Raw genomic sequence first — 14,184 nt, 5'->3', positions numbered from 1 at the left:
ATAAATCTACCGCAGTCAATCTGAGGAGATTGTTCCTTAATATCCAATCCCGGGCAGATAATATAGGTAATAGAGCGCTGCTGTCATTGGACGCCACAAAGGCGTTCGACAGCATAGACTGGAACTACCTCTGGTCTATTTTGTTGCGATTTGGGTTCGGTCCTAACTATATCACCTGGGTGAGGCTTTTGTACAGTCAACCGCAGGCGGCCATTAGGAGCTTCGGCTCCTTGTCATGGAACTTTACATCGAGGAGGGGAACGAGACAGGGTTGTCCTCTGTCCCCCCTCCTCTTCGCCCTGGCAAGTGAGCTGTTGGCGATTGAGATTAGGGCAAATCAACATATTACAGGCTTCTGCTATGGCGGTATGCAAGAAAAGGTCATGCTCTATGCGGACGACACTCTGCTTCTGCTAGGGGACACGGATACCTCCCGAAAAGAGGCCATGTCCACCATATCCAGATTCGGAGGATTCTCAGGCCTACTTATTAATTGGTCAAAATCTGCTTTACTCCTGCTGGACGGGGACGAAACGCAGATAGTTAATCCAGCTTGCCCTATACCCTTAGCCACGTCCTTTAAATACCTGGGAATTCACATTACAGCTAACCCAAGGGACTTTCTGCGTCTGAATGTCTCTCCCCTGCTGTTGAGGTTCAGAGATAAGGTTAAAACTTGGAAATCACTCTCCCTCTCTGTGGCGGGTAGAGTAAACCTAATTAAGATGATACTTATGCCCCAATTATTATATTTCCTTCATAACGCCCCTATGGTTATACCACTGAAAGTGTTTCATACTGTCAATGCCATCTTCCGAAGTCTTATATGGAAAGATAAAAACCCTAGGATTAAAATTGAACATTTACAGAGGTTGCCGAACCCATGGTTGTACTACTTAGCAGCCCAGCTGCAGCACCTCATTGGCATGTTTCCACCAGCGGGGGGGGACAGAGATTCGGTTGCAGAGTTCTGCACAACAATTACTCCTACACACTGTGCATAGGGGACCTGTTCCCATGGCATTGGAGGCATTTGATAAACCTCATAAGAAATACCCAACTTTCAACTTAATACAAAAGATATGGAACAAAGCCAGGTACATTCAGAGTGTAGAGGGTTATACTGAATACAGTCCCATATGGTTGAATGGAACATACACTGAATTGGCCAAGCTGCAGGCTGGAGCTAAGTGGAAACAGTTTGGAATTACTCATCTCAAACATATATTCCGTAATGGTGTGTTACGTCCCTTTGAAGATTTGAAGGTAGCCTATGGTCTTCCATCCTCAATGTATTTTCTATATCTGCAGCTTGGCCATGCGGTGGCAGTGCAGGGCCGTTCATCTGATTGGTGCCTGTCCCCGACTCCTGTATTTGGCCTTCTGGAGGATGCGGCCTCATCCAAAGGATTCATCTCCCAATGCTATGCTATCCTGTTGCAGTCCATGATGAGGCGGCATCCTCTGAGGGTGAGGGAGAGGTGGCAGGCAGATGCCGGACAGTTAGATGGAGAGCAGTGGGAGGAAATATTTCAGGCAGTGGGAAAATGTTCATTAAATATATCACAAAGATTGACCCAACTATACACTCTTTTAAGAACGTATTACACGCCTCATAGGCTTCACTTAATGAATCTTCAGCTGGACCCTACCTGTACTAGGTGTAAAAGAGACCACGGAAGTCTTATTCATATGCTGTGGCGATGCCCTAAACTACACACCTACTGGGCAAATGTAGTGACCATGGTCAACTCGGTATTTAAAGTCTCCCTTCCACAGGATCCCAGAGCTTGTCTCTTGGGTGCTCTGGAGGAATATGAGTGGGAAGAACATTGCAGAGAGGCCATACATAGAGTTTTATTCCAGGCAAGAAAATTAATTATGGTACATTGGAGATCAGAGGCTCCCCCCACTACCAAGGAATGGATTGAGAATATAGGTGTAGTACTGAGAATGGAAAAACTGGTATGCCAACATAGAGGCAGTACACATAAGTTTGAGAAGTTGTGGGCGTTGTGGTTAGATGTACCAGGACTAGCCCTGTTAGACTTAGTAGCAGACAGATTACTGGGAATAAATGTTGGATGACGAAGGTGATATGTGAAGAAATAAAGTGGAATGAGCGATATTAGACCGGTAGGCTTCACAAATAGGTGTTTTTCTGGTTGATCTCAGTAATGATTTGATGAAACTGTTTGTAATATAATGCAATGCTTATGACAATAAGAAACATGTATGTAATGTACCTCTGTAAACTGAATAAAAGTTTGTTGGATAAAAAAAAAAAAATGATGCTAGCGAATATTATATTTATGCTCCAAACACACACACAGAGGAAGCCAGGAAAAGCCAACTTTAACCAAACCTTTTTTTTGACAGAGCAGGAAATTTGTAAAACCCTTGGGAGAGTTGTATCCATAATGTTTTCCAGACCCTAGCTGCGCCGTCTTCCCATAAGCCACAGTACACAGCTGTCATCAGATGGCAAATCTTGGTATTGTCACGTGGTCCACTGGCAGACAGCTGGGAACCGCACCAAAAAATTAAATAAAAATAAACAGTTTTGAGTAATCTAATAGACGGATGCTAAAGTAATAATAGCAACACGTAACTCTCAGATCACCATGTGGTAGATGAGTTAGGACAGATAATCTAAGGCAAAAAATAATTGTTTAGCCTTAAATATAATATGAAATATAATATAATGCAGTTTCATCTGCTGTTTCCAGAGGTATTTCCCAATATATTCTTAACATGACTGCTAGATTCAAAGGAATACAGGTTAAGCTCCATCGACAACACTGAAATGTTAAAGGATTCGTGGCCTCTAAGAAAATAAAACATACTTAAATCCTAACTCTAAGCATACATGAAATAAATATCAAAAAGCCCCCCAGCTGCAGCAGAGAATGTTCGTTTAACTAGGCGATAATGTAATACAAGTATTACATACCTTAATCTACAGTCCAGCCATAGCCCGTTAATCCACTCTCCAGCGCCAGAATGTAAGCGGATACTTCTACATCATCACATACAATGCAGAGCACACAGTGGCTGCTGTTCGTGTACATGAAGAAAGTTGGTAAGAGGGGAGGTGGCAAGAGCAGCTTTAGAGGATCAGTCGACGCAATCAGAACCCTTAGCAAGGAAGACTGCAGGGCTTTGGACGAAAGTGACCCTGTTAGCACAGTACAAACCTGATAAAACAAAGCCTGCATACTACATCATGCCTTGGTAAAAAGCCTGATCTTGATCTACCTTTAAATTTCATATCTTGGAGTACAGTACAGGACGCAGGCTGATTATTTATAGACCCTGGGTTTTAGGCTCGTACCTTTGGGTGACTGGACACTGGCAAGCTTTTGGAGGACATGCTGCATAGACCATGGGACATTCCCAAGCAATAAATGAGAAGGGCGGGCAAAAAATAGGCAACAACAAGGATCAACAGACCCAAAGTCAGAGTGCCGCTGCAAGAACCTTGCGACCAAAAGATGAATCTGCATAAAACTGGACGTCCACTTGGTAGGACTTTGAATAGATATGAACAGAGGACTTGGCTGGTGCCAGAATGCCCAGGAAACTCCCACCAACCTGGTCATGTAAGACTAACTTGTCATTGTGAAGAATGAGCAAGGGCATCTTACACAAGAGATCTGCTGTGTCCCAAATGTAATAGTAGGGGATAATACCAAGAAGTGAGATTACATTAAGAACATAGAAATGGGGTGATATTACAAATAGCTGTGGTATCAGCTCACTTCTATATTTTAAAGGAGTGAGCTCCACTATTTTTAATTCCAGTAATCAATAGAAGACAGATGTTCCCAAATTAGGATTTGAAAGGGAAGACCAGGCCTGTAGGCCAAAAATGACACCTAGATGTCAATGACATTCTGATATCCTTGTAGCTATACATAAATTAACTGTTACCTTCATTGAGTTTTAGTTGATAGCTCTTGCTGTTTTGTCTACAAACCCAGCAGGGCAAAAGGCCTATACACATAAAAGATTCCGAACCATCTACCAACAATTGACTTTATGTCAGAGATCACAGGAATATATTTTTTCTCTCATAAAATAAAATATTAGTTGCAGAGGGATACAATAATTCCTTTTGATAATACAAAGTTTGGGTTAGGCGCACATATAAAATGGTATATGTTGGTTGTACAGAATTCCTCAGTTATAAAACAAAATGGTTGTATGGAGCTTGATCATGGCAGCCATGTGCTGTGACTGGACTTGTTGAAATCAGAATGACGTGCCAATTTTGGAAATCCTATCTCCGAACTGGTTGGTCCATTTAAACCCTAGCCACTTCAGGACGCAGAACTATCCTCAGGGCTGGATCCATCATCCTGGAGCAACTACACCTGCAAAATGCAGTCTATTTGCCTTTAGTAAATCCACCCTTATGTGTAAAGAGTTGGCAGAGCAAGCAGATCCCAATACCTGAAGGTCACATTACAGGCAGGCCCTGCATCTTCATTATTACAGGGTTAAGGTACAGCCTCCTAGGCTATGCCACAGATCAGCTGATCCAGAAAACTGCAAAAGGATCTCTGGTGGCTCTGCAGTTAACAAAGAATCTTCATTGAAAGAAAAATCTTGACAAAAATGAAAAAAAAAAAAAAAAAACAATGTCTAGTAAATTTGGTTTGCTTTTTTCTGAGGAGAAAAGATGTCCATTCTAACACAACACTAGCAAGAAACCGAAGCATTATGGGATTGTTAACAGCTTTTTTGTTTACCATATCTCCTGCAGCAATATTACCTAGTTGTTTCAGAGATCCTTCTGGGACTATGGGGCAGTTCAATAACAATTATCAAATGCAATATTTGGGTATTTTTAGACAAATTGCATGCAATAAAAAAGTAAATTCATCAAAGTACGATATTAAATTTGAGATAAATACTGTAAATTTGGTAAATATGTGAGGTAGATACTGCTAAAACACTGAGATAAATCATTAAAATCAATCCAGTAAAAACATGTTAGTTATTTATCACATGATGCAGGCAGTAAATGTCTAAATGTACATAATAATTAGGGGAAGGCCTTGTTCACCTGGGGCGTACTAAGGCGCATTTAGACATTTCTGTAGTTCTGAAAAATAAGCGGTCTATACTGGCACTCCTTAGTGTTGCAAAGACTGCTTATAGTCTCACCTGCCTGAAGGAAGCTTCTGCACTTACAGCATAATTTAGAATCGTAGTGTCTTCACCAGCAGCTCTGCGGTCTTCTTGTGTATGGAATCTGCTTTCTTATCCTAACAATAGAAAATATTCAAATCTATAATCACACGCCCAGTGGACCGTTCACATAACTGTCACAGGTGTAATTCTTTCCTGTACATGTCTGGCTAACGAGTCACAAGGGTGTTCCAGCTGCAGCATTTATTACTGTATACCAACTTCTAAACTGGGCAGAGAACAACAAGACATTTAAAGAAACAATAACAGTCAATCTGATTAGTTTTATTCATTAATTAATTTCAATTTATTACCAATTGGCGCTTGGGGGGGAGGTACATGGTTTTGACAGATACCTGCTCCCACTTCCAGTGATCCAAGCAGAAGTTTGACACCCCCTTCTCCCTGCAGCCTTCTGGGATACATCACAGGTCCCAGAAGACTGAGGGACCATTCCCAAAGCTTAGCATGGTTTGCGTATAAGCAGTGGGAAGCCGACTGTGAAGCTTCACTGCCGGTTTCCCTTAGTTAAGATGCCGGTGCCTGGACCCGAAGCCAACTGAAGAATCGGCTCGGGTAAGGACAGCACTAGATCCCTGGATAGGTACGGTCCTTATATTAAAAGTCAACAGTTACTTGTATTTGTAGCTGCTGACATTTTTTTTTTTTGGGGGGGGGGGGGGGGGGCTCCTCTTTAATAACATTTTTTTTTGGCCTGGTTTTACTGTACACCACAGGACAAGAGACTGACACCCCTAATGCTGCAGAGTTGCACTAAAAAGACAGCACACTCTCTCCCTCTGTTTACATCAGTGATCCCCAAACTTTCCACCCCTTGAAAGCCCAAATCCATAAATTGTACTCCCTCCAAGATCAGTACTGTGCTCACGCTGCAGAAACATGTCCATATACAACCTGTACCACTGACTGTGTCATAAAACAAGTCAACAGTTATACACCCGTCATATCTGGGAACTTCTGAAAATCATTGGGCCTGAGAATGGGGTGGGACAAAGGGTGGAGTAGCGGGTGGAGCTTATAGCTGGTAGGTGAATACTTTTTACAAGGCATTATATATTGTTAACATAGAGGTAATGGTTATTTTTAAACATAATGTAGATATTAATCATATATAATGCTAATCCAACATCAGTGATGCAAGAGAATTGCTAAGCAAGTTTGGCCTTCAGCAGAACTCAAATAGTACCTTTAAAAGTTATCTCACACAGTACTAAAGTTCTGATCCCAAGTACCGAACCTGGAAAAATCTGTTGTTTGTAAACTCCAGTGTCTAATCCACTCATGTATAGTTTAAAACAAATGGGTCATTAATCATAACTTGGAGTGGAAGATTCAGAACATGCAGGTTCTATTGTATGACCATTTTACTACAAGTGCTTCGAGTTGAAAAACAATGAAGTGTCAATAGGGTCATACTGATGAGTACTCATGCGTGCCTTATTTTATTTTTTTCTGTTCAAGTATTTTAGTTAAAGATTATCAGCGAACATTGAATGTAATGTGTAAAGAGAAAAATTTTACATCGTAACATTAAGATAATCTTATTACAGGAAAGTATATTTCTAGTCACATATAACACCATAAATATACCGTATTTATTGGCGTATAACACACACTTTTTACCCCTGAAAACAGAGGACAAACAGGGCCTGCATGTTATACGCCGATACTATGTTTTACCAACAGGGGGGTGTTGGTAAACCAACAGGGGGGTGTTTTGCCCCGGGAGCCACCCACTGGGGGGTGTCAGGCCGGCCGCCCCACCTCTCCTTGCCCTGGGACAGCGCTGCCTGTATAGTCTAAAGTTGATAAAAAAAATCAAATCACTTGCCAGCCCCTTCTCCTACACCGCTCCTCTTGTGTGAGTGTCATTATAAAACAAAGCTTGTAAATATCTCAATAGCTCAGTTTTTTCTGGCTGCTCTCCACCTTCTCCTAGTTTTAGATTGGAGGAGGAGAGCTGTCACATGACCATCTATGTAACGCCAGAGAGAGCAGTCATGTGACCAGTCAGTGGAAAAAACTGAGCTATTGAGGTATTTGGAAGCTTCATTTTACAATAGGAGTGACACAGGAGGAGCAGTGTGGAAGGGGCTGGCAGTGATTTTTTTCTTAACTATAAAGAATGCTGGCAACGCTGTCCCAGGAGACTGGGGGTCTCCTGGGAGTGCAGGGGAGATGTATACTGGATGGAGGGCTGTGTACTGGGGAGGGGGGCTGTATACTGGATGGGGGCTGTGTACTGTGGAGGGGGGCTGTGTACTGGGGAAGAGGCTGTATACTGCATGCGGGGCTGTGTACTGTATGGGGGGCTGTATACTGGGGAGGGGGGCTGTTCACTGGATGGGGGGCTGTATACTGGATGGAGCGGACAAAACAAACAAGAAAATTACCGCGCTATCATAAGAAACCCAAAATAAATGCAGCAGTTCAACCGTGAAATATTCACAACAAATGGTGTAAAGAAAACAAGAGGAGTCCCTTGGCAGTTCTCCGTGAGTTTCCAGTGAGAAATGGAAAACCAAAATACCTTACGCAGTGAACCTCTACCACCAAACATATGCGCTTACCAGATGGAAAGCACAAATAAGCACATCTCAGGGCAACATCTGGATAGGGCTGCTAAACAGTGGAGACAATCCTCTGGAAACCACAATGGATGGTGAGCATGTATGCTGGAACCCGGTGTACTATCTGCGATCGTCTGGGGAACCAGACTTCAGTGACAGACGAAACGTATGTCGGGAGGGTGACGCTCTGACGTCATCGCAATTCACTACGAACGGGCACTCGCTTGCCGGCGATTGCTCCTTTTATTACTGTTATTCTGTAAGTGTTTTACTATTTTTATAATAAATCTCCGTTTTGGATTTACACTATGGCTGCCCTTCTTCCATCCTTATGTTCCTAACTCGGGTTGTTGGTTGGTTGGAGCCACATAGGGAGATCGCAGATAGTACACCGGGTTCCAGCATACATGCTCACCATCCATTGTGGTTTCCAGAGGATTGTCTCCACTGTTTAGCAGCCCTATCCGGATGTTGCCCTGAGATGTGCTTATTTGTGCTTTCCATCTGGTAAGCGCATATGTTTGGTGGTGGAGGTTCACTGCGTAAGGTGTTTTGGTTTTCCATTTCTCACTGGAATCTCACTGAGAACTGCCAAGGGACTCCTCTTGTTTTCTTTACACCTTGTTTTCTTTTTTTGCATCACTTTTTTGATATCATTGATCTATATGTGTGTGTTTATTACATATACTGTTCTTTTCACAAATTTATCATATAGCGCAGTTTTTTTTTGTTTTTTACTATACTGGATGGGGGGCTGTATACTGGGGAGGGGGCTGTATACTGGATGGGGGGGGGGGGGGGCTGTGTACTGTGCAGGGGGAGGGGGACTGTGTACTGTAAAGTGGGCTGTGAAAACATTTTTTTCCTTAAACTTTCCTCTTAAAATTAGGATGCGTGTTATACGCCGATAAATACGGTATATACAGTATCTCACAAAAGTGAGTACACCCCTCACATTTTTGTAAATGTTTTATTCTTTCTTTTCATGTGACAATGTAAAGTAGTGAGTGTACAGCTTGTATAACAGTGTAATATTGCTATCCCCTCAAAATACACCCCTAAGTGAAAATGTCCAAATTGGGCTCAATTAGCCATTTTCCCTCCGGATGTCATGTGACTCGTTAGTGTTACAAGGTCTCAGGTGTCAATGGGGAGCAGGTGTGCTAAATTTGGTGTTATTGCTCTCGCTTTCTCATACTGGTCACTGGAGGTTCAACATGGCACCTCATGGCAAAGAACTCTCTGAGGATCTGAAAAAAAGAATTGTTGCTCTACATAAAGATGGCCTAGGCTATAAGAAGATTGCCAAGACCCTGAAACTGAGCTGCAGCATGGTGGCCAAGACCACACAGTGGTTTAACAGGACAGGTTCCACTCAGAACAGGCCTCGCTATGGTCGACCAAAGAAGTTGAGTGCACGTGTTCAGCATCATATCCAGAGGTTATCTTTAGGAAATAGACATATGAGTGCTGCCAGCATTGCTACAGAGGTTTAAGGGGTGGGGGGGTCAGCCTGTCAGTGCTCAGACCATACGCCGCACACTTGCATTAAATTGGTCTGCATGGCTGTCGTCCCAGAAGGAAGCCTCTTCTAAAGATAAAACACAAGAAAGCCTGCAGTTTGCTGGAGACAAGCAAACTAAAGACATGGATTACTGGATCCATGTCCTGTGGTCTGATGAGACCAAGATAAACTTTTTTGGTTCAGATGGTGCCAAGCTTGTATGGCGGAAACCAGGTGAGGAGTACAAAGACAAGTGTGTCTTGCCTACAGTCAAGCATGGCGGTGGGAGTGTCATGATCTGGGGCTGCATGAGTGCTGCCGGCACTAGGGAGCTACAGTTCATTGAGGGAACCATGAATGCCAGCATATACTGTGACATACTGAAGCAGAGCATGATCCCCTCCCCTCGGAGACTGAGCCGCAGGGCAGTATTCCAACATGATAACGACCCCAAACACACCTCCAAGACGACCACTGCCTTGCTAAAGAAGCTGAATGTAAAGGTGATGGACTGGCCAAGTATGTCTCCAGACCTAAACCCTATTGAGCGTCTGTGGGGCATCCTCAAACGGAAGGTGGAGGAGTGCAAGGTCTCTAAAACCCACCAGCTCCGTGATGTTGTCATGGAGGAGTGGAAGAGGACTCCAGTAGCAACCTGTGAAGCTCTGGTGGACTCCATGCCCAAGAGGGTTGAGGTAGTGTGGGAAAATATTAATATGGTATGTTAATCAACTATATTCTAGATCCTCAACCTAGAGAAATCTTCCCTAAAACCATCAAGAAGATTAGAATACTTGGGTCTGATCATAGATACAGCCCAGAAAAGGGTATTCTTGCCCCGGGCGAAGATCAGGGCCATAAAGGGACTGATTCAGGTGGTCAAGGCAAAGAAAAATCCTTCTATTCGACTTTACATGAGGTTGTTGGGAAAGATGGTGGCTTCATTCGCGGCCGTTCCTTATGCTCAGTTTCATTTGAGACTGCTTCAAAACGGTACCCTATCGGCTTGGAACAAGAAGGTCCAAGCTCTAGATTTCCCAATGTGTCTGTCTCCAAGGGTGCGCCGGAGCCTCAGTTGGTGGTTGATAACCAAGAATCTGCAGAAGGGAAAATCCTTCCTACCAGTTACCTAAAAGGTGGTAACAACAGATGCCAGCCTTTTGGGTTGGGGAGCAGTCCTGGAAGCAGTGACTGTCCAAGGGAAATGGTCCAGATCAGAAATGACCTTGCCCATCAACATTCTAGAGATTCAGGCAGCGCGCTTGGCCCAGAGGGCCTGGACGTTCAGGTTACGGAATTGTTCTGTCAGGATCCAATCTGACAATGTCACAGCAGTGGCCTATATCAATCACCAAGGGGGCACGAGAAGTGCGGCCCAGAGAGAGGTGAATCATATCCTAACTTGGGCAGAAAACAATGTACCTTGCCTATCGGCAGTCTTCATTCCAGGAATAGAAAATTGGCAGGCGGACTACTTGAGTCGCCAGCAGTTATTCCCAGGAGAATGGTCCCTTCACCCCGATATCTTCCTGGCAATATGCCAAAGATGGGGGATCCCAGACGTAGATCTGTTTGCGTCCAGGTTTCACAAGGAAATTGACAACTTTGTGTCAAGAACAAAGGATCCGCTAGCATGTGGAACAGATGCCTTAGTGTGGTGTGTCGTTCTCACTGATTTATGCATTCCCTCTTATTCTGCTACTTCCACAACTTCTTTGCAGGATCAAGCAGGAAGGGAAGTCGGTGATTCTTGTGGCCCAGAAGATCTTGGTATGCAGAGATCATAAGGATGGTGGTAGGGGACCCATGGACCCTACCATCACGTCCAGACCTTCTCATGCAAATTTCCGGTATTCCATCTTACCTTGCAAACGCTAAATTTAGCGGTTTGGCTATTGAGTCCCACATTCTGAAGAAGCATGGGCTGTCAGGGTCAGTGGTATCTACCTTGGTTAATGCAAGGAAGCCGGCCTCCAGAATCATATATTATAGACTCTGGAAGGCATATGTCTCCTGGTGTGAATCCAGGGGTTGGCACCCCAGGAAGTAGGTCATAGGTAGAATTCTTGACTTTCTGCAGATGGGGTTAGAAATGAAGCTAGCCTTGAGTACTATCAAAGGCAAGGTCTCGGCCTTTTCGGTATTATTTCAACAACCACTTGCTTCTCATTCTTTGGTTCGTAGCTTTATTCAGGGGGTAACGCGGCTTAATCCTCCGGTTAGGTCACCCCTGAACCCTTGGGACTTGAATTTAGTTCTGTCGGCATTGCAAAAACAGCCTTTTGAGCCAATACGGCATATTCCCTTTGTTCTTTTGACAAGGAAACTGTTTTTTCTGGTAGCCATATCTTTTGCAAGAAGAGTATCAGAGTTGGCCGTTCTTTCTTGTAAAGAGCCATATTTAATTATTCACAAGGATAAGGTAGTATTGCGTCCTCATCCTAACTTTCTACCAAAGGTAGTGTCTGGTTTTCATCTAAACCATGATATTGTTCTACCTTCATTTTTCTCAGAACCCTGTTCTTTGGAAGAGAAATCACTACATTCTCTTAATGTGGTGAGAGCAGTCAAAGTCTACTTGAAGGCGTTTTGTTTGTGTTGCCTGAAGGTCCTAAAAGAGGATTCAGCAAGTAATTGTTCAAGCCTATGGTTTGAAGAGGAAGATTCCACCCTCTCAAATCCCCTCGTGGGCAGTGCATCACCAAGCTTCCATGGCTCAAATCTGCAAGGCTGCAACTTGGTCTTCAATCCATACATTCACCAGATTCTATCAGGTGGATGTAAAAAGGCATGAGGATATCACCTTTGGGTGTAGTGTGCTGCAGGCAGCAGTATAAGTTCTCTAGTCTCATGGTGCCCTACTTTTGTTGTGTCTCCCTTCCCTTAGCTGGCATTGCTCTGGGACATCCCACATAGTAACTACTATGGCTCTGTGTCCCGTGATGTACGATAAAGAAAATAGGATTTTTATAACAGCTTACCTGTAAAATCCTTTTCTTGGAGTACATCACGGGACACAGAGGTCCCTCCCCTCTTCTAATACATGTACATTGCTTTGCTACAAAAACTGAGGTACTCCCAGTAGTGGGAGGGGTTATATAGGGAGAGGACTTCCTGTCTTAGGGTGTGCCAGTGCCATCACCTGAAGGTGGCCTATAACCCACATAGTAACTACTATGGTTCTGTGTCCCGTGATGTACTCCAAGAAAAGGATTTTACAGGTAAGCTGTTATAAAAATCCTATTTTTTAAAAATTTGTTTGTCCCCCTTGTATGCGACTGGCCCTGGTGAAGATGCAATCATTGCATTGGTTTTTTTTGGGGAAATACGTCCAACCTGGTACAGGATGGAACCTGAACTCGACTGACCTGAGAGAGAAAGACAGATGGAAAATAATGAGTGGCTCGTATGAATGCCACTGGAGACGAGCGGCCGATTAAGTGCCACTAAAATTAAGTGTGGTTGTGTGAGTGCCACTGAGCGTGCTTGCAGCAATAGCAAGGAGTTTATGCTGAGATGCGTGTATTTGCAGCAATTGCAAATGGGTAATGCTGAGATGCGTGTACTTGCAGCGATTGCAAGGAGTTTAGGCTGAGATGCATGTTTGCAGCGATTGCAAATTGGGCAACTGCTGGGATGCGTGTATTTGCAGTGATTGCAAGGAGTTTATGTCGAGATGCATGTTTGTAGCGAATGCAATGGGTATATGCTGAGATGTGTGTTTTGGCAGCGATTGCAAGATGCGTATTTTTGCAGCGTATTTTTGCAAGAAAGGTAACCTACTGATAGGCGAAAAGAAAAGGATAGCGGAAATTATATGTGTAGGAACGAACTGTGAAAATGGCATACGTAACGAATCGTAGATTCATGATAGGGAGTGTAACTAATTGAGTGTGGAATACTCGTGATGCGAACCGTTGTGCCGCCGATGCGACTAGGTTCAGTTTGGAGTGTGATGCATGTAGCTGCTGACATGATCCGAATTGGTCAGGAAAATGATATGAATAATGAATCGTAGGGTATGGTATGAACCGTTACGAATCGGTGTGTGGGATGCGACTGATGTGCAGCGCTGTGCCACCAGGGCGACTAGGCTTGAATCGGAGAGATGTGTGTGGCACGAAAGTGATAGATGACACAACGAATCGTATGTAGGGTATGAGGGTGAGCGGTATGACTCGGTGTGGGATGTATCCAATGCGAACCGTAGTGCCGCTTACATGTGATTCGAATGGGTCAGAGCAATGATATGAGTAACAAATCGTAGAGTATGGTACGAACCGCTACGAATCAGTGCGTGTGATGTGAGTGATGTGAACCATTGTGCCGCCGGTGCGACTAGGTTCGGTTTGGAGTGTAATGCACAAAGCTGCTGACACGATCCGAATCGGTCAGAGCAATGATATGAATAACAAATCGTAAGGTATGGTACGACCTGTTAAGAATCGGTGCAAAGCGTTGTGCCGCCAAGGCGACTAGGCTCGAATAGGTATGATGCGTGTGTCAAAAAGTGATATGAACCAGTAAGTGAACCAAAAAATCGTTAGTAGGGTATGGGGGTGAGCGATAAGAATCGGTCAGAAAAATTCTATAATTAACGAATCGTAGGGTATGGTACGAACTGCTACGAACCGCGGTGTGGGATGCGGCTGATGCGAAGCGTTGTGCCACCAAAGGCGACTAGGCTTGAATAGGAGTGATGCGTATGGCATGAAAGTGATATGCCTCGGTGAGTAAGATGACATAACAGCGAATCTTTTGTGTTATGCCTCGGTGAGTAAAATGACATAACAGCGAATCTTTTGTAGGGTATGAGAGTGAGCGGTATGAATCGGTGCAGGTCGTGTCTGATGTGAACCTTTGTGCGACTGACACGACTAGGTTCGGACTGTG

At 43.9% G+C, this 14,184-nt stretch overlaps 1 protein-coding gene across 1 annotated transcript in view; it reads right to left on the bottom strand.

Moving 5' to 3' along the window:
• Nucleotides 1-5,171: 5,171 nt before the first annotated feature.
• The window catches only part of PPP1R26 (protein phosphatase 1 regulatory subunit 26), a 64,552-nt gene continuing 55,539 nt past the window's right edge, over nucleotides 5,172-14,184 (bottom strand). Inside the window, exon 4 of the mRNA XM_073599603.1 lies at nucleotides 5,172-5,273. Within this exon, the coding sequence (XP_073455704.1) occupies nucleotides 5,208-5,273 (66 nt within the window). The 3' untranslated portion in view covers nucleotides 5,172-5,207. The remainder of the gene's footprint in view (nucleotides 5,274-14,184) is intronic.

This window comes from Aquarana catesbeiana, linkage group LG09 (genome assembly GCF_042186555.1).
Source record: "Aquarana catesbeiana isolate 2022-GZ linkage group LG09, ASM4218655v1, whole genome shotgun sequence".
In the NCBI taxonomy this organism is placed as follows: Eukaryota; Metazoa; Chordata; class Amphibia; order Anura; family Ranidae; genus Aquarana; species Aquarana catesbeiana.
The sequence above is the reverse complement of the archived record's forward strand: the minus strand, read 5'-3'. Positions and strand labels throughout refer to the sequence as shown.